This window comes from Spinacia oleracea, chromosome 2 (genome assembly GCF_020520425.1).
Source record: "Spinacia oleracea cultivar Varoflay chromosome 2, BTI_SOV_V1, whole genome shotgun sequence".
Lineage (NCBI taxonomy): Eukaryota > Viridiplantae > Streptophyta > Magnoliopsida > Caryophyllales > Amaranthaceae > Spinacia > Spinacia oleracea.
Genome location: NC_079488.1, coordinates 89038174 through 89062297, shown reverse-complemented (window position 1 = coordinate 89062297; position 24124 = coordinate 89038174). Strand labels below are relative to the sequence as shown.

Here is a 24124-nt window from a genome sequence, read left to right as displayed (position 1 = left end):
AACCAAGGGTCACTATCAACAGGTCGCTATCTAACCACAAGGGACCTACCAGATCGTACCCTTGGATTGGTCTATATAAGGAGCACCTCATTTATTGCTATGAGGTACACAAACACTTAAACACACTTCTTTCTTACTCTCTAATCATCTCTTAATCATCTCTTAATCTCTCAGTAATCTTACTTAAGCATCGGAGGGGGGATCCTCGAACCACCCCCGAGGCTAGTTAATCCATTCTGTTGTGCAGATATCAATCGGCAATCTCGACATGAATCCAGTATCCCACAGTCAGCTGTTCTCATTCCACACCCGGAACAATTGGCGCTAGAAGGAGGGGACCTTATCCCTTGAAACGGTAGAACAGTCAGCATGGATTTCTCACAGAAAGACGGTAAAAAATCAAAGAAAAGTCAAGAAAAAGCAACAACCCCACAACCGGCGACAACCTCCAAGTTCCAACCCTCACTTCTAAACCCCGTCCATCCGTCACAAGCACAATCAGTTATCAGCCCAATAACAAAAAACACCTCGATACCGGCACAAAGGGAATTTACAGTGGAGGACGATGATGAGTTAGAAATAGAAAGCCCTGCCAGAGAGCAACCGAAAACTCCGCTGGAACAGACGCTGCAGGAGCGCCTGTCTCCCCTGTCGGAAGTATTCACGGGAGAGCAATTGAAAACACTGTCAGCGGTGATGGCCGCTTTGTCAGAGCTACCAGCCTCGCAGCAGCCAGGGTCAGTCGGCAGTCTAAGAAAGACCAGGTCGACGGTTCCCCAGTTACCTGTTAGGGATCTCCTAACCGCCCTGAATCAAGAAAACACCCCAGAAAAAAGAAAGCGCTCGGATCCGGCGGAAACAGAATGGCCTGAAACAGAGCAAGTCCCAATCGCGGAATACGAACGAAGAGCGCCGGTTCTACAGATAGCTAGACGGCAGACAATCCAGCCAAAGGATTCTCCCCTGTGCCGAGAAATCCTAGAAGAAAGGATGGAAAGGATAAAAATCCCGACAGGGAGATACGATGGGACGACAGATCCGGAGGATCACTGCACCACATTCGAACAGCACATGATGCTGTACACTGATTCTGATGCCATGTGGTGCAAAGTGTTCCCATCCACACTCCTAGGAGTTGCAGCGAGCTGGTATAAGGGCATAGAGGCACACTCCATATACAGCTTCCGACAGCTGCAGGCGTCGTTTTTGTCACGATTTGTGAGCAAACAGAAGAGAAAGAAATCATCGGGAGAGTTGATGTCGTTCGCTCAAAGAGATAGAGAGCCGTTAAGGGATTATCTCACCCGCTTTAACAACGAGTCAATCACTATCCCCAATTTGCAGCAGGAGGTTGCCGTTCTGGCTCTTATGAGGGGAATGCAAGAGTGCGAATTCAAGAAATATCTCAGCCGAAAGTCATACACCAATCTGGGTGACGTCCTGCACAAAGCCAACAAGTACATCAGGGGGGATGAAATGATGAAGATCTCCAATGTGGTAGTGGCAACCGGCGGAAATGTCGGGTTCAATCCAGGCTATAACCCACAGACGGGAAAAGGAGGAAACAATTTTCATCAGAGCAATAATCAGCAAGGGGCAGGGCAGAGAAACCAGAATAACAGAAATGCCAATCCACAAGGGCAGAAAAGCCGGCAAGACAGAAGGGAGTCCAGAGGACTCTTTGATAACTACACTCCGCTGAACACACCGCGGACGGCAATTTATAACATAAACAACAAGATGGATGGCTGGAGAAGGCCGCCACCAATGCAGAGTAGGGAAAGGAATGTCAAGAAATTCTGTGACTTCCATAATGAGCACGGCCACCTAACAGAGGACTGCAGAGACTTCAAAGACAACATTGAGGATATGGTCAGAAAGGGGTATTTCTCACAGTATAGGGCAAGGCAGGGCAATGGTAACAACAACTCGGTGGGAGGAAACCCTACCAATTCATACCGGCCACAACAGCAAAATCAACAACAATACCCTAGAATCGAGCAACCATATCAGCCGCCTAGAATCGAGCAAAAACAGCCGGAAACCAGTGCCAGAGCAGAACAGAGGGATGGCGGGAAAAAACCACCCGTGTATGTAATTTCTGGCGGCCCAGTCCACGGAGGGACAATAAGCGGCGCCAGTAGAAGCTTGGAGGAACACAGGCACATGGTAAACTTTCATAACACAAGAGTGTGGCCTAACCCACCCAGCATACCAGTGATGACATTCTCGGAATCGGATTGCAGAGGCATCATTTTCCCGCATGATGACCCACTAGTTCTTACAATTGATATAGCAAATGCCGATGTGAACAGAGTACTGGTAGACGGCGGCAGCTCAGCAAACATCATCTTCTGGGAAGCTTTCAAACAATTGCACATACCAGAGGACGAACTTCAAAGGGTAAACTACCCAGTAATCGGTTTCTCAGGATCTACAGTGTACCCAGAGGGTAGTATAAGGCTGCCGGTGAAAATCGGAGAAGGATCCGAAATGCGAGATCTCATGGTGGATTTCCTAATCATTAAAGTGCCAGCGGCCTACAATGTGATCATCGGTCGCCCATTCATACATGACGTGCAGGCGGTAGTCTCCACCTATCACTTGACAATGATATATATGTCGAACCTGGAAAGGCCGGCAAAGATAAGGGGAAGTCAGTTGGCGGCAAGGTCCTGTTACTTGACTGCTTTGAGAACACCGGGAAGAATGGTCCCAGAAGTGAACTTGACTACTGAGCCGGCAAGGCAAGAGATACACTTGACTACTAAGCCGGCAAGACAAGAACAACTGTCAAAAAGAAAGAGCTGCACAAAAAGGGGTCGAACCGACCTAAACATGGAACACTTTGATGAAAGGCCGGTATCAGCACCAAGACCAATGCCAGATGGTCTGACAGAAAATATCGAGCTGGAGGCTGGAAACATGGATAGAACAGTCGTGATCGGTACGGAAATGGGGAGTGACATGAAGGTCAACCTCATAAGCTTGCTGAGAGAGCACGCTGACATCTTCGCATTCTCGGCGGATGAGATGCCTGGTATCGATCCAGAGATAATGGTTCACCGATTAAACGCCGACAGAAATGTTAGGCCTGTACGGCAGAAAAAACGTAATTTCTCCACGGAGAAAATGACAGCAATACAAGAAGAGGTGGATAAACTTCTGGCGGCAGGTTTCATTGAGCCATGTGACTACCCCGAATGGTTGGCAAACGTGGTAATGGTAAAAAAGTCAAGTGGGTCATGGAGAATGTGCGTAGATTTCACCAACCTTAGCAGAGCATGTCCGAAAGATTTCTACCCCCTGCCACGGATTGATAGGCTGGTAGACTCCACTAGCGGTCACGCAATGCTCAGTTTCCTAGATGCTTTCTCAGGGTATCATCAGGTCAGCCTGCATAAATCAGATAGGAAGAAGGCGGCCTTTATCACAGATGCAGGAGTTTTCTGTTATAAGGCGATGCCGTTCGGGTTGAAAAATGCAGGGGCAACATATCAAAGGCTGGTTGACAAGGTGTTCGCCGACCAAAAAGGCAGAAACGTGGAGGTCTATGTAGATGACTCTATCGTAAAAAGCCGGAAGGAGGAGGATCATGTTAGCGACCTCCGAGAAACTTTTGAAACTTTGAGAAAATACAGGATGAAATTAAACCCAAAAAAATGCGTCTTCGGAGTAAGGTCGGGAAAATTCCTGGGTTTCTTGGTCAGCGAGCGTGGCATAGACGCCAACCCTGAAAAAGTAGAAGCAATCATCAGTCTGCCGCAACCCAAGAGCGTAAAAGACATACAGCGGCTGACAGGAAAAATGGCCGCCTTAAACAGATTTGTGAGCAAGTCGGCAGATAAGCAAATGCCCTTCTTCACAACCCTGAGGCAAAACAAGAAGTTCAAATGGGGGCCGGCAGAGCAAGAGGCCTTTGAAGCTCTAAAAAGTCACTTAAAAAACCTGCCAACAATAGCAAGGGAAAAAGAGGGCGGCAAATTACAACTGTACATATCGGCGTCGCCAAAAACAGTTGCAGCAGTACTGGTAGCCGAAACAGAAAACAAAGGGCAGCAGCCGGTATATTTTGTGAGCCATGTGCTAAACGGCCCAGAAACAAGGTACACGTTGGTGGAAAAAATGGCATACGCAGTCCTCATCGCGGCTAGAAAGTTAAGACCATACTTTGATGCGCATACAATCGAAGTGCTAACAAACTTTCCTCTCGAAAAAGCCATCAGCAAGCTAGATACATCAGGCCGGTTTCTAAAATGGGCAATAGAGTTGTCCGAGTTTGACTTGGAATTCCGGCCAAGAACTGCAATCAAAGCCCAGGCATTGGCGGACTTCATAGTTGAAGCGTCATACCAAGAGGATGAAATACAAGCTGAAGTATGGGATGTGTCAGTGGATGGTTCAGCTGCACAGACAGGCAGTGGGGCTGGAATAATCATGAAATCGCCAGCAGGAGACATTTTTGAGTATGCTATAAAGTTTACGTTCAACGCGTCAAATAACGAGGCAGAATACGAGGCAGCAATTGCCGGCATCCAAATGTGCCTCGCAGCAGATGCCAAAAGAGTAATACTGACAACAGACTCCCAGCTGGTAGCAAGTCAATTCAGCGGAGAATATGAGGCCAAAGAACCTTCGATGGTCAAATACCTGGAGAAGTTGAGGTCGGTGTCGGCTTAGCTAGAGAAATTCAGCATTAATCTGGTACCCCGAGCAGAGAACACACTGGCAGACGCCCTATCAAAGTTAGCAAGTTCAAATGTCGCCGACTTGAAAAGAACAGTCATGATGGAAGTCATGAATAAGCGAAGTACGGAGTCGGAGATAATACGGGTCATGGCCATCACAACTACCTCAGAATGGTACGATAATATCCAAACATACATATAGACTGGAGCGCTACCAGCAGATTTTGCAGAGGCCAAAAAGACAAGAAGGGACTCGGTTTGGTACATCATCCTGTGGGGACGGTTGTACAAAAAGTCATTTAGCCTGCCATTCTTAAGGTGCCTAACAGCATTCGAGTCAGCAAGGCTAATCGAAGAGATGCACGAAGGAACATGTGGGAACCATGCCGGTGGAAAACCCCTTGCCATCATCTGTCAAAGGCAAGGCTATTACTGGCCAACAATGTTAGAAGATTGTCGAGCTTATGTAAAAAAGTGCGAGAAATGTCAAAAGTTTTCAGCTGTGATAAACTTGCCGGCCAATGATTTGATGCCCATTCTGAACCCAATCCCATTCGCACAATGGGGAATGGATATTGTTGGACCATTCCCAATGGCGGCTGGAGGGCGCAAGTTCTTAATAGTAGCAGTGGACTACTTCACCAAGTGGATAGAAGCAGAGCCGGTAGCAAAAATAACGGCAAACCAGGTGAAAAAATTCATATGGAAAAATATAATAACAAGATTCGGGCTGCCGCAGGCAATAGTTTTTGACCATGGAGCACAGTTTGATTGTGCACCCATACAATGCTTCCTGGGGTTATACAGAGTAAAGTTAGCTCACTCGTCAGTATGTCACCCACAGAGCAATGGGCAAGCAGAGGCGGCGAATAAGCAAATCCTGGCTGCACTGAAAAAGAAGCTAGAAGACTGTAAAGGCAAATGGGCAGATCTTATGCCAGAGATTCTGTGGTGCAACAGAACTGCTATCAAGGAGGCTACCGGCGAGAGTCCGTTCAAATTAAGCTTCGGGTCTGAGGCTGTTATACCGGCAGAAATGGCTCTGCCAACCATGCGAATCCAGCATTACGATGAGGAGAGAAACGATCAGCTGCTGCGACATCAGTTGGATTTCATGCCAGAAATCCGCATGAAAGCAGAAGTAAGTTCGGCAGCATACAAAAGCAGAATGAGCAGAGCATACAACAAGAAAGTGAAACATCGGCCTCTAGGAGTAGGAGACCTGGTACTGCGGAGAACGGCGGCAACAGGAAAAGGAAATGCTCAAGGAAAGCTGACAGCCAATTGGGAAGGACCATACCAGATATGGGAGGAAATAGTTCCTGGATCATACCGGTTAATGCAAATGGATGGTACCACGCTCAAAAACTCCTGGAACGCCAGTACTCTGAGAAAGTACTATGTTTGAAAAAAAACTGTAATGATGATGTATGAGCAGGCTGATTGCAATAGCAGTCTGCATTTTGCTGTTATGTATAATTAGGGCGGTCCTCAAATACGACCAGTCCATAAATGAAGGAAGAAAAAAGCAAAAAACAAACGCTGCATAAATCAACACGCAAAGGTAATGTATGGATGTGATCAGTAACAGTAAAGAAAATAAATGCCGTTTGGGCACTTTACTGCGAAGCGTAGCAGTCCATAATAAAGTTGTTGTGATTAGTAGCTTTGGAGAAAATAAATGCCGTTAAGGGGCACTCCATTGTGAAGCGTAGCATTCAACGAAGTGTATGAATGTGATCAGTAACAGTAAAGAAAATAAATGCCGTTTGGGCACTTTACTGCGAAGCGTAGCAGTCCATAATAAAGTTGTTGTGATTAGTAGCTTTGGAGAAAATAAATGCCGTTAAGGGGCACTCCATTGTGAAGCGTAGCATTCAACGAAGTGTATGGATGTGATCAGTAACAGTAAAGAAAATAAATGCCGTTTGGGCACTTTACTGCGAAGCGTAGCAGTCCATAATAAAGTTGTTGTGATTAGTAGCTTTGGAGAAAATAAATGCCGTTAAGGGGCACTCCATTGTGAAGCGTAGCATTCAACGAAGTGTATGGATGTGATCAGTAACAGTAAAGAAAATAAATGCCGTTTGGGCACTTTACTGCGAAGCGTAGCAGTCCATAATAAAGTTGTTGTGATTAGTAGCTTTGGAGAAAATAAATGCCGTTAAGGGGCACTCCATTGTGAAGCGTAGCATTCAACGAAGTGTATGGATGTGATCAGTAACAGTAAAGAAAATAAATGCCGTTTGGGCACTTTACTGTGAAGCGTAGCAGTCCATAATAAAGTTGTTGTGATTAGTAGCTTTGGAGAAAATAAATGCCGTTAAGGCGCACTCCATTGTGAAGCGTAGCATTCAACGAATTATATGGTGTGACTAGTAGCCGTACAGAAAATAAATGCCGTTTGAGAAAATAAACGATGTCAAGATGCACTCCATTTCGAAACATAACAATCATTTCGAAGTGTATCATTTCAACAAGATAGAAATATAGAAAGGCCGTCAACAAATAAGAGTTCATGCTAATAAAATGGAAGTATCATACACAAAACGAAGTAAACATACAATCAAAAAACTACTTGTTATAAATGCATGATTACAGCAGAAAAAACACTAAAAATCGACAGCCATCACCAAAAAATCTTGCGAAGTGATTAGCTGATCACAAGGCACAAAAGATGTCGATTAAAACCGACACCCCTACAATAAAACGATGTTCTAAGATATGTTACATCAACAATAAGTGCCCTAACAGCATCTGGCAAAAAGTCAAAAGCCATCCGCCTAAGCTAAAAAACCCTAACATGTACGAGGCCGGCTGGGAAAAGTAGAGGATCCGCAAGAAGAGGAGGGTGATGACTGCCAAGACCGTCAAACGGCACGCTCATCACCAGACCAGTAGGCATCTTCTGGAACTTGCAAGGGGGGCAAGGTTCTTTGATTGGCATTGCAAATCACAGCCTCGGGTAGCTCCTGAGGCTCAAAGCCGGTAGCAACCTTGTACAGCTCCTTCTCCTCATACCCAGCCTCAAATTCTTGCCACCCATCCTCATCCAGCTTCTTCATATGGCAAACGACCCGATGAGCAGCGCACCAACCACCGTTATGGCGCAGAGTAAGAATATCATTAAACCAGTCAGACTGGAGAAGCTTATCAACAGCCCTCTTGGCGGCAGTCTTCTTCACCACAGGCAAACTCTGGTTAAGATCAGTCAGCTCCTCAGTCAGACCGTCTGCCCTCTCAGTTTCAGCCTTCAGCTTCGGCTCAACCTCTTCCAGCCTTCGGTTCGCCGCCTCCAAATTCGAAGAAGCACTCTCCAACTTCTTCTCATTAATCTTCAAAGCAGACTCAGCCGCCTCAGCCCGCTTCTTCAGCTCGGCAATATCAATGTTATTCTGCGTCAGCTGCATCTGGTTCCAACGATAGACATAGTACAAATCCATGCTGGATTGAACAGCCTAAGAAACAAAACAAAAAAATAAAAAAAAACATGTAGCAAGTGAGTAATCAAAAAATAGCCGGATAGAAAGTTGTAGCAAACTAAGCAAGAAATACCTTGTACAAATCGTTGAAATGCTGAGCAGCAGGGGCGTCAATCTGACCCTGTGGCCTGTCAGCAGGAGTAATCAGATCCCGAAAAGCACGGTAGCCCAAATCCCCACCGTCCTTAGCAGAATCCGTCGCCACCGACTCCCCACACAGCAGATCAATGTTTGGGTAGAACTGATCGGTGGGTTCGCCGCCAAAAGACCCGAACCATGATTTCATTGCTTCCGGGATCTTAAAGGGGGTATCTTCAATCCAACCGCCGGTACGAAGCGGCAGATGATAATTCAGTCGAGAATCACCAGACTTGTTCTCGCTGCGACTGACGGGAGGCATACTAGAGTTACCACCGGTAACAGCAGCAGAAGTAGCTTGCCGGTGGAAGTCCTCAATAAAACCGCCGACAAGACCCTCGTCCAAAATCTCAATAGAAGCTGGTGGAGACGGCTGCGCCTGAAGGGCGGTATCAGTAGTTTTCTTGGCGGCAGACTCCAAGACCGGCTCATTTGCCTCGTGATCGGCGTAAGCATCATCCTCACCAGTGGACCTTGCCCTCTTAGTCGGATTAGACCGACTGGAATTAAGAGACGACCTTTTTCGGCGGGTTCCACCTCGGCCTGTTGGATTGGATTGCATTGTGGATGAAGGCAAAGCTTGAGAAACAACGACAGAGGAGGATTTGGATTTGCAGGCAGCACTCACACGATTCTTTGCAACAGTGGCAGTAGAGCGACGAGATGAAGCTCGGGTCGAATACGTTGATATGGTGTCGTACTTTCCCTTAGGCGGCGGAGGCTGCGTACACACAGGTCTCCAATTCTCGTCAAATCCGAGAATTTCTCTATCCAATGTTCTAGTACCTGCAAAGGCAACGGCTCAATTAAAACCGGCAAAAAACTTATGCAATACACAAAGCTATAAATAGCAATAATAAGTACATCCCATTCGGCTGAAAATATGTTTACCAAAGCAGTGGGTTTTGCAAAGGCCGACAGCGGACAAGGGCTGATTACCCAAAATATAATAGGCATTAGGGAGCCAATTTCGATTAACAGCCTGTTTTTTGCTGAGGCCGACATCTAAAATGTCACACGCCAAATATTCAAAAGCCTTTCTCTCCCGCCGGCCCAAACCACGTTGGTCATACTGCTCCATTCGAGGCCGGGGTTTAGAAAATGTCCGTCGGAGCAAAAAGCCGTCAGGAACTTGAACGAAGTAAAAGCGATCCTGCCAATCTTTACAGCTCGACAAAGGAGGATGCACAGTCTTTCTCTTCGTTGCGCTATACGCCGACATCCACCCCGTCTCTCCATCCTTCTTCAACCATAACAGCCGCTTGAACAAATTCAACGTCAGCGGCCATTGTTTAAACAAACACAACCAGACATATGAGATAACAGTTCTGATGGTAGTAGGGGTAACTTGGGCCAAGCAGACGTTCCAAGCCCGGAATATTTTCTCAACAAAGGGGTGCAGAGGAAAGCGAAGCCCAAAATCGAAATGCTTCGCATACAAAGCAATATGGCCGGGAGGACAGTCGAATATAGTTGCACCTTCATCCGGCACTACCAGCTTATACTCAGCCGGCAATCCAAGAAAAGTCCCTCCATGAACCACATGATTCTTCTTTACGATCAGATCGCGCCAAGACGTCAAAATCGCGGTTGTACGAGGAAGACTTTTTAAAGGAGGGAGTTCTTCTTTCCTATGAACATCCGTGGAGTCGTCGGTAAAATAAGGCTGTTCTTTAGCCTCATCCGCAAGAACTTCAGCGACTATCACGTCGGCCGGATCGTCATCATCTGAACCAATACCGTCGTCTCCAATGTCTGCGTCATCCCTACCAGAAACGCCAGCATCTTCACCATCATCACCCCCATGAGCATCAACATCCTTGCCGGCGGAATCCTCAAAGATGGAATCACCATCGGAGTATTCGCCGGTAGCCATATCAATATCATCATTAACAGGCTCTTTACCAGGGCGGCGGCCACTAGTGCTAGCCGGTTGTTCGGAAGCCATCCTATCAGCCTGACCAAAAGAAACACCGAAGTTGCCAGTATTAGTTCCATACTGCCCGTGGCCACTGCCGGTGGAATTCAAGAATTCCCGGTAATCACGAATATAATACCGCACCGAAAGGGGAGAAACATCTAAAGCAGGCTCAGAAGCCGGAATAGGATGCTCGCGAGACCTCATTTCCCGTATCATTCGAGCCCGCAGATGGATGTAGGGCATAACTACGCTCTCTCTCAGCCTGATTCAAACCCTCGTCATAAACCTCACGAATGGCAGTCCGTCTTAAATTAGATTGAGAGCACGGCTCCTCCCGGGCCCAACTACAATTACTCTCTTGAGGAACACTCCAACCGGTAAACCCAGAAGGCTGAGAAGAAGGGTTGTCCCCACCCACATTTTTGGTCATTTTGTTTTTAAGGCGGCGGATAATTAAAAACAAGAAAAAATTTGACACCACAGAAATGCAAAAACAAAAATATATGTATAGCAAAGAGTAGCAAAATAGAGGGGTGGGTACCTACTGTTTTTTCTGGAGTTTGAAATACAAATGAAGCACGCGAAAGAGAAAAACAGGGAGAACCTACAAAAAACACAGAAACGAAAGAAAATCAAGCACAAAAATAAGAGAGGAAGAAAAACCCGAAATTCGGTAACAACAAAAAGGGAGGCTAATAAACCTTGGAAAATTCAAACCACAACAACAGCAAAAGCTTGAGAATCAAACAGCAACAAAGTTCAGCGAAAAACCCAGGGGAAGAGAGAGAGAAAGTTCGGAAGTTCAAGAAAAAAGTGGATGAAATAAAAAATCTCGAAGAGGTTAAGTCCTTTTATTGGTCAAAGGGGGGTATGCAAAACGTCACGACCCGTAAGTCAAGCAGTTAAAAGGTCAGTTACATTCAGAATCAACGACCCAGATTAAGCGCACCAAATAACGCTCGGGATGAAGGCCACGTGGGAGAACGTGGGTAACAATCTCCCGCCACTTGCACGACGAAAATTCAAAATAATGTCTAGTCATCAAAACCTTTTTCAAGGGGGCTAGTCGTCCAAATCTTTTTTTTCAAGGGGGCTAGTCGTCCAAACCTTTTTCAAGGGGGCTAGTCGTCCAAATCTTTTTTCAAGGGGGCTAGTCGTCCAAACCTTTTTCAAGGGGGCTAGTCGTCCAAATCTTTTTTCAAGGGGGCTAGTCGTCCAAACCTTTTTCAAGGGGGCTAGTCGTCCAAATCTTTTTTCAAGGGGGCTAGTCATCAAAACCTTTTTCAAGGGGGCTAGTCGTCCAAATCTTTTTTCAAGGGGGCTAGTCGTCCAAATCTTTTTTCAAGGGGGCTAGTCATCAAAACCTTTTTCAAGGGGGCTAGTCGTCCAAATCTTTTTTCGAGGGGACTAGTCATCAAAATCTTTTTTCAGAGGGGACTAGTCATCAAAATCTTTTTTCAAAGGGGCTAGTTGTCAAAATCTTTTTTCCAAAGGACCTAGCAACGGATCTCTTCATTCAGAGAGAAGGCAGTCGCCAAACTGATTCGCGGTCTTTTCTCAGAAATACTCGCAACACAGTCAGCGCCCGCGCTTCACTCTGAGGGGGCTAGTTGTACCACCAGGTATCAAAATAATACTTATTTTTTCCCATTAAACTCAGAGCAAGCGCAACAATTGTCATATATGCACTTACTCTGAGGGGGCTAGTTGTACGGGGTGTCCTACCGGCACCACCTGGTACCGGCAGAACTCCCCGTATGTAAACTTAACCTGCAGGTAATCTGGTCATCTTAGGTAAATATCCTCTACCGGCATTATTTGCAAGACAACCTACCGGCATTATCATGAAGACAACCAACCAAGGGTCACTATCAACAGGTCGCTATCTAACCACAAGGGACCTACCAGATCGTACCCTTGGATTGGTCTATATAAGGAGCACCTCATTTATTGCTATGAGGTACACAAACACTTAAACACACTTCTTTCTTACTCTCTAATCATCTCTTAATCATCTCTTAATCTCTCAGTAATCTTACTTAAGCATCGGAGGGGGGATCCTCGAACCACCCCCGAGGCTAGTTAATCCATTCTGTTGTGCAGATATCAATCGGCAATCTCGACAGGAATCCAGTATCCCACAGTCAGCTGTTCTCATTCCACACCCGGAACAGATTCCATTTTTTTAATTTCCACACCATTTCCCAAACGGGAAGAACATAAAAGAACAAAGGGAGTACTAGATATAGACTAGGTATAGATTTCAGGTCTCAGATCGAATACGGATCCTTATAAATACGGGTCGATTCAGATCGATTTCTCGGATCGGATTAGTTTTTGACATCTCTAGCTGAAGGAGAGAAATTGCAGAGATTTTTGATTGTAGCGATTCATTCCAAATGTGGACCTTAGTTTTTTTTTTTTCTTTTTTCTTTTTTCTTTTTCTGTTTTTGTTGGATCACGTGAAAAAAAACCTAGTCCAAAGCTGTAAAATGACTAAAACACTCCGATCCACCGGGTCCACGCCAGTGGGGTTGGCCGGTTGCTTCTAGGTTGGGGTTTCAATTGTTGCCGTATGGACATGAGAGCTCAAAGCCGAAGAGAAAAATGGATGTGCTAAGCGCAACCTACTGTTTAACCGCCAAAGTTGATACACAATTTCAATTTCTATCATCACTAAATCCAAAATTTGCTCTTCAAACACCACCCTCCTACCGTTCCAAACCTAAAATCCGATCAAATTTCTGCTGCAGAAACAATGATCACGAGCAAACTGTGCAGGTAATACACTAATTTTGATAATTAACTGGGAAAATCTATAGATTTTGCTTCAACCCTTTTCTGATTTGTGTAATTAATTTAACGAATGATTGTTGGATTTTTCAAACAGGGTTTCTCGGTACTGGAATCTGACCCACCATGGGAAAATGGGAGTGTTTGGAGCACCATGGGTCTGTATTTTTTTAGCTTGCATATTCCTCTGAGTTTTGGTGGATTATCTGTAGTTGCGCACTTGTTGCATCAGCCTGATCTTGAGCCTCAGATTAAGGTAAAGGTGTTTTGAATTGTTGAAGTGCTGATTCCTTGTATTTTAAAGATGAGTTATGTGTATTAGGCACCTATTTTCTGCTTTGAATTATACTTTTATAGTTATTACCAGGGCAATGCCTTAAGTTGTCATCTTGTCAGGTTGTAACACAGAATGTTGTTGTCATATATAATCAGTAGTCATGTTATGGAGAATTGGTTCAACTTCTCTAATTAGATGATGAAACTGTTGGAATGAACAATGATATTGAATCTTAATTTGCTTCATTGGAATGAACAATGATATTGAATCATAACTTCCTTAATTGCTTTCCCCTTTGTTGTGTTGCATAGGCAGTGGCAATACTTGTAATCGAGATTCTGGAGCTGTTTTCTGCTGTCCTGCTTCTGCAATTCACTGCGAAGCGTAAGCCTGTTAGGTTCTTTGAACAAGGTGAAATGCAAATTGAGAGAAACTGGATGTTCACTGCTCTTCTGGGTTTCACACTTCTTATTCAAGCCATGTTCTTTATATCATTTCTAGCTGACAACTTGGTTGCTACTGAGGTTGGTCTGCTAACTTCATCTTAATATGCTTGTGTAACTTGTCAACCTTAGCTGACGAATATTGAAATGATTTTCTAAGGCCTATTTGATCTTTTCAGCAATACTAATGTCACATACACTACAAGACTCTGAAACTGGATCACTCATCACTGTGTGGACTTTTGACTCACTTTAGACTGGATGTTTAGGATGTCAAGAAGTTTGACTTTTATTGATAAGATGATTACTCCATATGTTACTAATAAACTGATCATTAATCTTGTTTCACATGTTCCCTCCGTCTGAGTCCTGAATTATCTGTAATCCCCATGTTACCCATATTCTTCATTCTAAATCACATTTTACAGTACTTCCACCTTGAATTTCGGACTATAGGTAGTTTATCTTAGCCAAATCGGCCTCGTGACACATTGATCTACAGCAGTCTAAGACCACTGTCGAAAAAAATATGAGGGAACTCAATGCTTGATGCTCTACTAACATTCACAGTTCACAGTTCCAAAGGAACTTTCTAAAAGAGCAAGATTTTCTTTCCTATGAAATTTTCTTGGTGAGGTTTTATTTTCCTGGCAGGCTAAATATTCACACCAGTCTCAAATCACTATCCCTGAAAACATGTAACCTTAGATTCTCCATATACCTGTTCAGAACAGATGAGAGGGAACTCAATGCTTCATGCTCTATTAATAGTCACATTACAAACTCACTTTCAAAGTGAACATGATTTTCTTTCCTTACATCAATTTGGAAAAATTGATGAGAAAAAATCAACATTTGATCCATCTATTACTCCGTAACAAAAAGTCATACTTTTAATTATATCTGATTAAGTCTACTGTATCACCAATGAAGTTGAAACAAGTCGAACCAACTTGTGACTTGTTGTTACAGGTTATGTAATAGGTCACTATTTTTTTTAACTTTAAAAAAAAGTTGACACGCTCTTCAAATAAGCTTAAAAACCAAAAAATATTAGCTGAAAAGTATTTTTAAAACTGCTTTTTTTTTTTTTTTTTGATAGCTCAAAACAAGAACAAAGCAAACTAAGGCACTTTCCTAGCAGTAACAGCTAGGTTGTGAGCCCTTAGAACAAAAAGTTTCTTAACTTTAACAATTTTACAGTAAACAAAGGATAAAGTCTGTTTCTTGATATCCCTAATAACCGGTTTGCACTCCATCGGTGAGGAAGCTTCATCATGAAGAGCGTGAACGATTTGGATGGAGTCCGTCCACACTATAATGTTCCTAGCCAGGCTAGGAATGTTTTTTAATGCCGTAAGAATCGCCAAAGCTTCTGCTTGCGCTGGGGATGATGCGAAGACTTTTGAGGCACCTTGCGCGAGAGTGTCTCCCTTGTATAAGATAACCCAGCCTATTGCCGCATCCCAATCCCGAGCTTCCCTTCCTTGTCTTTTCTTCCATGCCCCATCGGTGATGATAACCACCGGGTCCTCATCGCTGCACTCTCCCACAATCCACGCTTGGTCCACACAGGGAGTGACCTGCTCGCCTAACAAGGATGGCAGCCCTCCATGTTTGGAAAACGCCTTAACCCATCTTTGCTTCCATAATCTAGCTAGCTCCATAATAGGGGTAGGAGTACATTGCGTAGCACGAAAGCAACACTCATTCCTATGGAGCCAAACACTCCATAACGTGGCTACCAATTCCGCTACTCTCTCTTCCTCCTGTTTATCTTCACGCATAATGTAGGAAAGGATGTTCTTGAGCCAGACCGCAATACCAATCCCCTGGTTCCCCTCTGTTCTTATGCCCAAACTACCAGAGCTCAAGACTCTTTTGACCACCTCACACTCCAAAAATAAATGTGTTATGGATTCCCCACTCGATCCACAAAATGAACACACATTGAGGGTTATGATTCCCCTTTTAACCAAACAATCACGCACTGGCAGAGCATTATTAACAATTTTCCAAACAAAAAGTTTCCACTTTGGAAATATTTTCCTTTTCCACCAACTAGACCAGAAAGAAGAAAGAGGAGAAGGGAGGGCTGTAGTACCTTGAACGCACCAATACCCAGAGTTAGTAGAGTAGGTTCCCGTTCCCGAAAGACCCCAATCCCATTCATCTGGGCATTCATCTTCTTGAATATGTGTTGCTAGAATATGTCTTGATGTGGTCGAATCAAACAAACCCCAAACTCTCCTTTGATCCCACTCCCTTGCTGGAGTAATAAGCTCTGCCACCCATGTTGGTTTGATAGTTGCTCCTGTGATGTTGTTTCTGAAGTTGATGCAGGCATCACCCACCCAGTGATCCCCTGTAATTTTTGTGGTCTTGCCATCGCCAATCGACCGCCTTAGGCCCGCCTTCATGGTTGCCACCGATTTCATAATACCCCTTGCCGCCCAAGACACTTTGTTAGGTATGTCATTACTAACTGCCTTGTCAAACCAATCATCCCCATATTTGGCTTTGAACACTCGAGCAGACAACAATTTGGTGTTTGTTTTGAGGCGCCAAGCCTGTCTGAAAATAAGGGCATGGTTGAGAGAAGTGAGATTGTGTAGGCCTAACCCGCCCTCTTGTGACACTGCAGTAGTCTTTGCTTCCTCCACTAAATGGGCCTTTTGTCCATGGAGGACGTCCACCAAAACTTGAGCATAAGGGAATTAATTTTCTTCAAAACACTCTTCGGGATGAGACACAATGCCATAATGTGAGAGGCCATGGCTACAATTATACTATTGAGAAGTATAAGTTTCCCTGCTTGTGCCAATTTAACAAATTTCCAGGATGAAAGTTTCTGACTGATTTTTCCGCCAATGGACTGAAAACTTCCTTCGAACGACCGGCAACCTCTATAGGACAACCCAAATAGGTGCCCGGTTTAGGTTGATCATGAACTCCAATGATGCTTCGTAATACACATTTGAACCTATGATGCATATTTTTGGAGAAAATGAGATAAGATTTTTGTAAGTTGATCATCTCACCCGAAATAACACAAAATTCAGCCATTATTTCCCCAAAATTCTTGATGGTTGCATTAAGGAAAAAAAGTGCAAAACTTATCTGCTGACACAAAGGTTAAAATAAACAAGCAAGAAAATCAGGGCTCTGACAAGGGCATATCATATTATTTTAAAGTTAGAGTTCACGATTCACTTAGATAGTTAGATGTGTTCTTGATCCTTGACCTTTTAGGACTTTGGAACATCTCTAGGTTTGTGTTTTATTCTTTGGTATTTCTTTTCATTTTTTGCACCAACAACATGAGGTAATTAAAGAGGCAAATCTAAGTACTGTAGTGTCTCTAAAGCACTTGCATGTCAATCTTAACTGCCTATTCCATTCTGATAGGCGTTGCCCCTTTTTCAATATATGTGCCCATTGCTGTATTGTTCTGATTCATTCAGGATGTGAAGAATCAAGTAGTGAAGGAGATTTTGTTGAGCGGTAGTGTCGCTTCGGCTGCTTGTACACTTGTATATTGTGTAGTTGCTCCCCTGCTGGAGGAGATTGTATACAGAAGGTTTTTGTTGACCTCTCTTGCGCCTAGTATGGAATGGTATCAAGCAGTAATTATAAGTTCAGTTATCTTCAGTGCAGCGCACCTTTCTGTTGAGAATTTTATCCAATTAGTTGTAGTGGGAATGGTGCTTGGTTGCTCTTATTGTTGGACTGGGGACTTGAGATCTTCCCTTGTTTTGCATTCTATGTATAATGCTCTGACTCTGTTGATAAATGTTTTTGGTTGATTCTGGAACGAAAGCTGAAGTTCCGTTTTTCCGGTTGGTTTACCGAGTCATTATCATCATTTTTGCAATTTTCCATGGAAATCTCTTTGAACAAAGTATAACAATGCATTCTTGATTGATGTTTTGAATTTAATATATAGCGCGGGAGCTATAAGCTATAGGATAAGCTGGTACATGATGATTTTGGGTGATGAGGGTTTCCAGTTTTATGGTACATGGCAATTATTTCAATGATCTCTTGGGAAGCAGATTAACTTCACCACATGTTCCATGTATTCCTGCCAGACTTTGGAGTACTAATTGTATATCTTGGGCTATATAGTGGTCTGGCCATGAACTAAACTCTTACATTGCTCGGCTCAGTTTAACATAACTTATGGAGTTTGAACTCAAGCTTGTCTGGAATCAGAAACACTAGTTCGGCCTTTTCTTGATAACTACAGTACATTATTACGTTAACGATGTTGAAACAGCAAGTATATTGTCGTTGTTGTCTCCATGGGCTATATACTTATATAATGGTCAAGTCGTGTTACCTATTAAGTTATCTTCGAAACTAAGTTGAAACATGAGCCTAGGTGACGTGAGGGACTCGAGTTTGATTCATATTGTAATTTGTAAATGTGGAACTCCTCGTATTATGGACAATGGATATCATGTACTTTGGTGGGTTTTGGTTGTTGCTCGGGGTGTTTTGTTCACCTTATTTAATGATCTTATTATTCTTTTTGGGATGGTACTATATGTACACTTGTACACCAAGTTTCCTATTGGCTGATATGGTATATTTAAAGATACCATTCTTTCAACTTCCTCTCAAAAATTTCAGATTTGTTTTTTGAATTTCAAAATTATTGCAACTTTCAACAACATAATTGATGACAAATTTTTTGCTGAATTTTTGTTTCTTAGGAGAGCTATTTTTTTTTTCTTCCCTCATTTTTTTCACATGAGAGAGAAGAATCAGAAGATGTTTTTGTTCTTTCTCTTCTAAATTTTTTACGTGATATTGTTGTTCATGACAAAATTTTTAGCGGGTTTAATCGAGTTTATAACGGTGATGTCCGACATTGTTGTTGATGACGAAGCTTTCAACAGGTTTAATCGAACTTTTCAATGGTGATCGAGGACATTGTTATTGATGAAAAAGATTCATTACTTTATCAAATGATGTAATACGATTAATTAAGAAATCGCAAATTAAATTAAGATTTAATAAATTTGCAATTGAGAAATACCAAATTAAGTTAATTGGATTTATTAAACTAGCAATTTTTAATCCCAATAGAAGTTCAGATTTAATAATTAGCAATCTTTTACCCTAATTGAAATTCATATTTGATAAACTTGGAAATGATGTTGTTTTTCATCCTTCAATGAAATATTGAATCATATTTTAACTTCACCTGTGATTGATAATCTACGATTTTAAGGGATTATTTTAATTTTAAGAAAATAAAAAAATGTAGTAAAAGCGTACTCAATCTAAATAGATTAAAACAATTTTCAATTGCAAATGTTGATGTGCTGAAATCCCTTTACTACTACATTGTTTGAGCTTCTAATAATTTGAGTGCACATGTGTTCGAATCCTAACAAGAGAAAAAAATAATGTTTTTTTTAACTTTGACTATGAAATTATGGGTTCATTTTAGTTTTAAGGGAATCAAAAAATGAACTAAATCATACGCAGTCTAAACACAAGAATAGATTAAAACAAATATGTTGCAATTGCGGATGTGTTGATACTTGATACCCTCTTGCCATAATGGTCACTGCAACGTTGCTTGAACTTCTAATCTAATTATGCAAGCCCATGTTCTAATCTTACAAGATAATTTTTTTTTTTTAAAAAAAAAACTTTGACTAGTAATTTATACATACGTCATGAAAATTTACCTTCAAGATTGATAATCAATTTTCTGTTATCGTTATATTTTATTATTAATCCGAATAACAATATATTATAAAATACAACCAATTTTATTATTCTAATATATCATTTGATAACATGGATAACAAATATTCTAATAGTCCCCATAAAAGTAACGAGTTCAATAAAATCATAGTTAAATTTGAAAAAAAAATACAACCAATATTTTGTTTCCTTATAACTGAAACGATCCATAAAATATTAGTTAATAGTTTTTTTAAAAAAAATTCGTTGTTGTCGAATTCGAACACAGGTATGCACAAATAGGGTAGAAGTTCAAGCATATCATAGTGTCCATAGTGTCAAGGGGTATCAACACATCATCCTTTGCAACAAAAACTTATTTGAATATATTTTAATTCAGTTTTATTTTGTTTAGGTATATATGCATTTCTCTAAAAGTGAAATGATCCTATATAATCATACATTGTTAATAAAAATTGTTTCGTGAATAGATTTGAAACTCAAGCATCATATTTTTCTATCTTTGTGGTGGAACATCAATTTGTGCTATATAAGATGTAAACAACTTAGATTATTAACATCCCATACAATAGTGTACTTAGCTTGATGGTGGGTTGAAATTTTTTGCTTTAACATGAAATAAACAACTTTGATATTTGTGAAAATGATAGGAGTTACGCATCTATTTTACATGAGTTTGGTTTTATTTAAATTTAATTATTTTAAAAAGTCAAATGATCCCGTGTAATCCTAGCCACTCTTAGTAATTAAAATCTAACTTTGGGAAGTTATGTTCTAAACAGTTTATTACAACGTATAGAGTTATTTATAATTTCACGAGTTTATAAATACGGTAATAAAAAGATTATTTGGAGATCCATAAATATTTTTTTGTTACCGTTAAGTTCTACTCTAAACTCTTGTGTAATCATAAAAATCTATAATACATAATAAAGAAAATAAAAAAATTCAATTTTATGTTTCCAACAACCAACTCATTGTTGATAATGAGACCGGACAATTAATTACCTAATAGTCCCCATAACGGCAACGAGTTGCCAAAAAATCATATTTTAAAGGTTAAAAAAAACATCCAATTTTTTTATCTTTTCATTATTAAATTGATCCTCTAAATTCGTTTGTCACAATTAAAAAACTTTTGTTAATTTTGGCCTTGACAAAAATCGAACACGGGTGTGCTCGCAGTTAGAGTAGACGTTAATATGTTATAGCAGTGTAGTATTGACCATTGAAGCAAAGGGGTATCAGCACGTAAGTCATGACAAACAAATCTCTTTTTAATCTAATTTACCAAGTTTTAGACTACTTAATATGATTTCGTTAAAATTATAATGATCCTTTATAATCGTGTGTTATATTATAAGACGTTGTGTTCTAGCTACTTTTTCCAATCTTGGTGGTGGGTCGTAATTAATACGATGAAGTAAACAACTTTTATGACTATGAAAATGTTAGGAGTTACGCATCTATTTTACTTGAGTTTGGTTTTATTTAAATTTAATTATTTTCAAAAGTTAAATAATCTCTTGTAATCCTAGACACTCTTAGTAATTACTCTCTCCGTCTCTTTTTGTTTTTTACGTTTGTTATTTTGCACGTTTATTAACGATTAATTAATCTGCATTGAGATTGCTCTATTTTTTTATTTAAACAAGGAAAATTACGTTTATTTATAACGTTTTCACTTTTATCAAAATTCTATTATTGGGAATATGAAAAAAATTAATGTCTTAATAGAAAGATGTGATAAATTAAATAACCCAATAAATTTAATTGGTTAAAATAATCATTTGACACAAATTTTGATAAAATATTAAAGCATTTATGTGATAATATAAAAGGAAATTTAAGAACATTTTGAAACACCCCAAAAAGAAAACGTAAAAAACAAAAAGAGACGGAGAGAGTAAAAGCTAACTCTTCGAAGTTATGTTCTAAACAATTTATTTACAGCCTAAGAAGTTATTTATAATTATACATGATTGGAAATACGATAATAAAAAAATTATATGGAGATCAGTAAACACTTTTTGGTATCTTTAATTCTACTCTAAACCCTTGTGTAATCATAAAAATCTATAGTACATAATTAAAAAAATAAATCAATTTTATGATTCCAACAACCAACACATTTTTGATAATGAGGTCGGACAATTAATTAGCTCACAGTCCCCATAAAGGCAATGAGTTGCCAAAAAATATTTTTCAAAGGTTAAAAAACATTTAATATTTTGATCTTTTCATTACTAAAATGATCCTCTAAAATCGTTTTTCAATCTTCAAAATTTTTTGCCGCCCAAGATGTAACACCCTAATAATTCCTTGCATTTATAAACCATTTTCCAACTTAAAATAAAGGAATGACTAAAGTATTACTGCCACCGAGATAACGGCTAAGGCTAGTACCAGAATTACACAGCGGAAATAACTTTCAAAATAATAAATGATAGTTAATGGCCTCCATACAAGTTGGAACATAACGGCCCAAACCGAAATACTTTAAAACAATCCATTAACTAAACTTGGAATAGTTATAGTCTAGACTAAATAAAATAAATAGTGTTTAAAATATTGCAAGTAAATAAACGCTCTCATTCAATCCCGTCGCTAGATAACTTCACTTACAAGTCACCTCTAAAACCTGTTATTGAAAATCTACTCCCCAACAATATGAGTGCAAATGATGGATCATCATATATAGGGTCATTATGGCAAAGGCCATGACCAAAACACGAAGCACGTAATCAGCAAAAGCTGAGTACAACAAGCTAGAACGAATCCTAACTAACATACCTCATTCCAACAATAATAAAAATTAAAACCACATGCAAAAGCCAATTAATAAACAATTAATCATTAAGATAAGACTCGACTCAAGACACGACTCTTGACTCATAGATTAATTGGAATAAGCATCGAACGAGTCCAAGAGAAAAGTACATTCAGACGGGTGTTGGGAGCCCACCAAACACCAAAAGATAAAAGTAACCCATATCGGACCATGTAATACCTCATATTTTTCGGAATTTATAAATATATTTTAATGTATTTATAAAGGATTTTACGAATTTAATTACATTTAATGTGATTTAAATGTATTTTATTTTAAATAATTTAATAATTAATTATTTACGAAAACCGGATTTTATTAAATAAATTAAATGTATTTATTTATTCGGGTTGGCTCGCATTTCAAAACTATTTTAATTATATTCCGATCCAATTCCGTTGGTAAACTCAACTAGGCTTGCAAGCAATTAATTCTAATTAAACCCAATTGCAAGCCCAACTCAATTTCCTAAAACCTAAGCCCACTAGGGATTGAAAAACTATAAATATAACCCTCCCTTTATAGTTTGCAAATTCACTAGGGATTGGTTGATCGACGGCGACGGCGCAGCAAGAGGAGGCGCAACAACAAGGGGTATGTGAATTGAGGGTTTGTAGATTCACTTGAAGGAGTTACGTGAGTTTGTATTTGTGGGTTTGTGAGTTGAGAGGAGAGAGAATAATTGTGAGTGACGTTTGGGGGTTTGGGGTTTATTTACTTGTGGGCTTTACCAATTGGGCTAGGATTAGAATTTCTATTAGTGTTTGAATCCAAAGCCGATTAGAAGTGTTTTTGTAATTCAAATTCTTTTCAAAGTATAATTCTAAAAATTATTTTTGATTGCATAAATCGTTAAAATATTTAGAATGTAATTAAATAAAATAAATATACATTAATTATATATTTATTACTAAAATTCGTAAATTCTATTTAAATACAAATAACTATACGTAAAAATATGTTAATAAAATTTATAAATTTACGGGGGATTACAAGGAGAATCTTAGCTAACATTATAGATGAAAACTCGAGCAATAGCAGAATGAGGGAGGAGGTGCACGTAACTTGGAAACTCCCACCCTTTTGGTGGTATGCTCTTAATTCAGATGGAGCGGCCAAGGGGGCGCCTGGCCCTGCAGGACGGGGTGTAGTAGTGAGAGATAACCAAGGAGTGTTGGTCTCTGCGTTGATGTCAAACTTTGGAAGCTGCACGACATTTTGAGCTGAAGTAATGGCCCTCTCTCGTGGTCTTGAGTTAGCCCGTAACCTTCAGATAAGCAATATTGTAGTGCAAATTGATAACCTCTCATGTGTACAAGCCCTCAAAAGTTCAAACTCAGGAAGGGGTGAGTGTGCTCACGACCTCACGTAATTGATCACTGTCGCTCCTTGATAAGTAAGGTGGATTGGAATGTTAAAGTAATCCACGTCTATCGAGAAGGCAACCGCGCTGCAAATTGGCTAGCTAATCATGGAGTTGTTCAACCTCACATGATCTTGATCTTAGAGGATATTCCCTTTGCATTTAATAATATTTTAGACGAGAATATTCGGGGTGTGGCTTGGCCACGGCACATTCCTCAGTAGCTCGGCCCTGTTCGGCAAAATTAGCGGTAGCGGGTAGCGGTTAGCGGTTGAGTAGCGGGTAGCGGTTGAAGTAGCGAGTAGCGGTGAATAGTAGCGGGTAACGGTTAGCTGTCAAAGTAGCGGTAACTAATATGAGTGTTCGGTAAAAATAGCGGTTGATATTATAAAAATAAAAATAAAAGCAAGAATATTATTTAAAATTTTATTATAAATTTGTCAAACGCTACCCGCTACCTTAAAC

The 24124-nt window shown here is 40.7% G+C and overlaps 2 protein-coding genes across 2 annotated transcripts; both read left to right on the top strand.

Annotated features, from left to right (window-relative positions):
• The first annotated feature begins 369 nt into the window (after positions 1 to 369).
• On the top strand, positions 370 to 4680 carry LOC130467617 (uncharacterized). The gene has a single exon (XM_056836177.1). It carries the CDS (start codon positions 370 to 372, stop codon positions 4678 to 4680), a length of 4311 nt encoding a protein of 1436 aa, XP_056692155.1.
• Positions 4681 to 12725: 8045 nt separating this feature from the next.
• LOC110793273 (uncharacterized) lies at positions 12726 to 18230 on the top strand. Its single transcript, XM_021998135.2, has 4 exons — positions 12726 to 13010; positions 13120 to 13278; positions 13611 to 13823; positions 17207 to 18230. The coding sequence occupies exons 1-4, from the start codon at positions 12837 to 12839 to the stop codon at positions 17546 to 17548; spliced, it is 888 nt and encodes a 295-aa protein (XP_021853827.1). The 5' UTR covers positions 12726 to 12836; the 3' UTR covers positions 17549 to 18230.
• The last annotated feature ends 5894 nt before the right edge of the window (positions 18231 to 24124 follow it).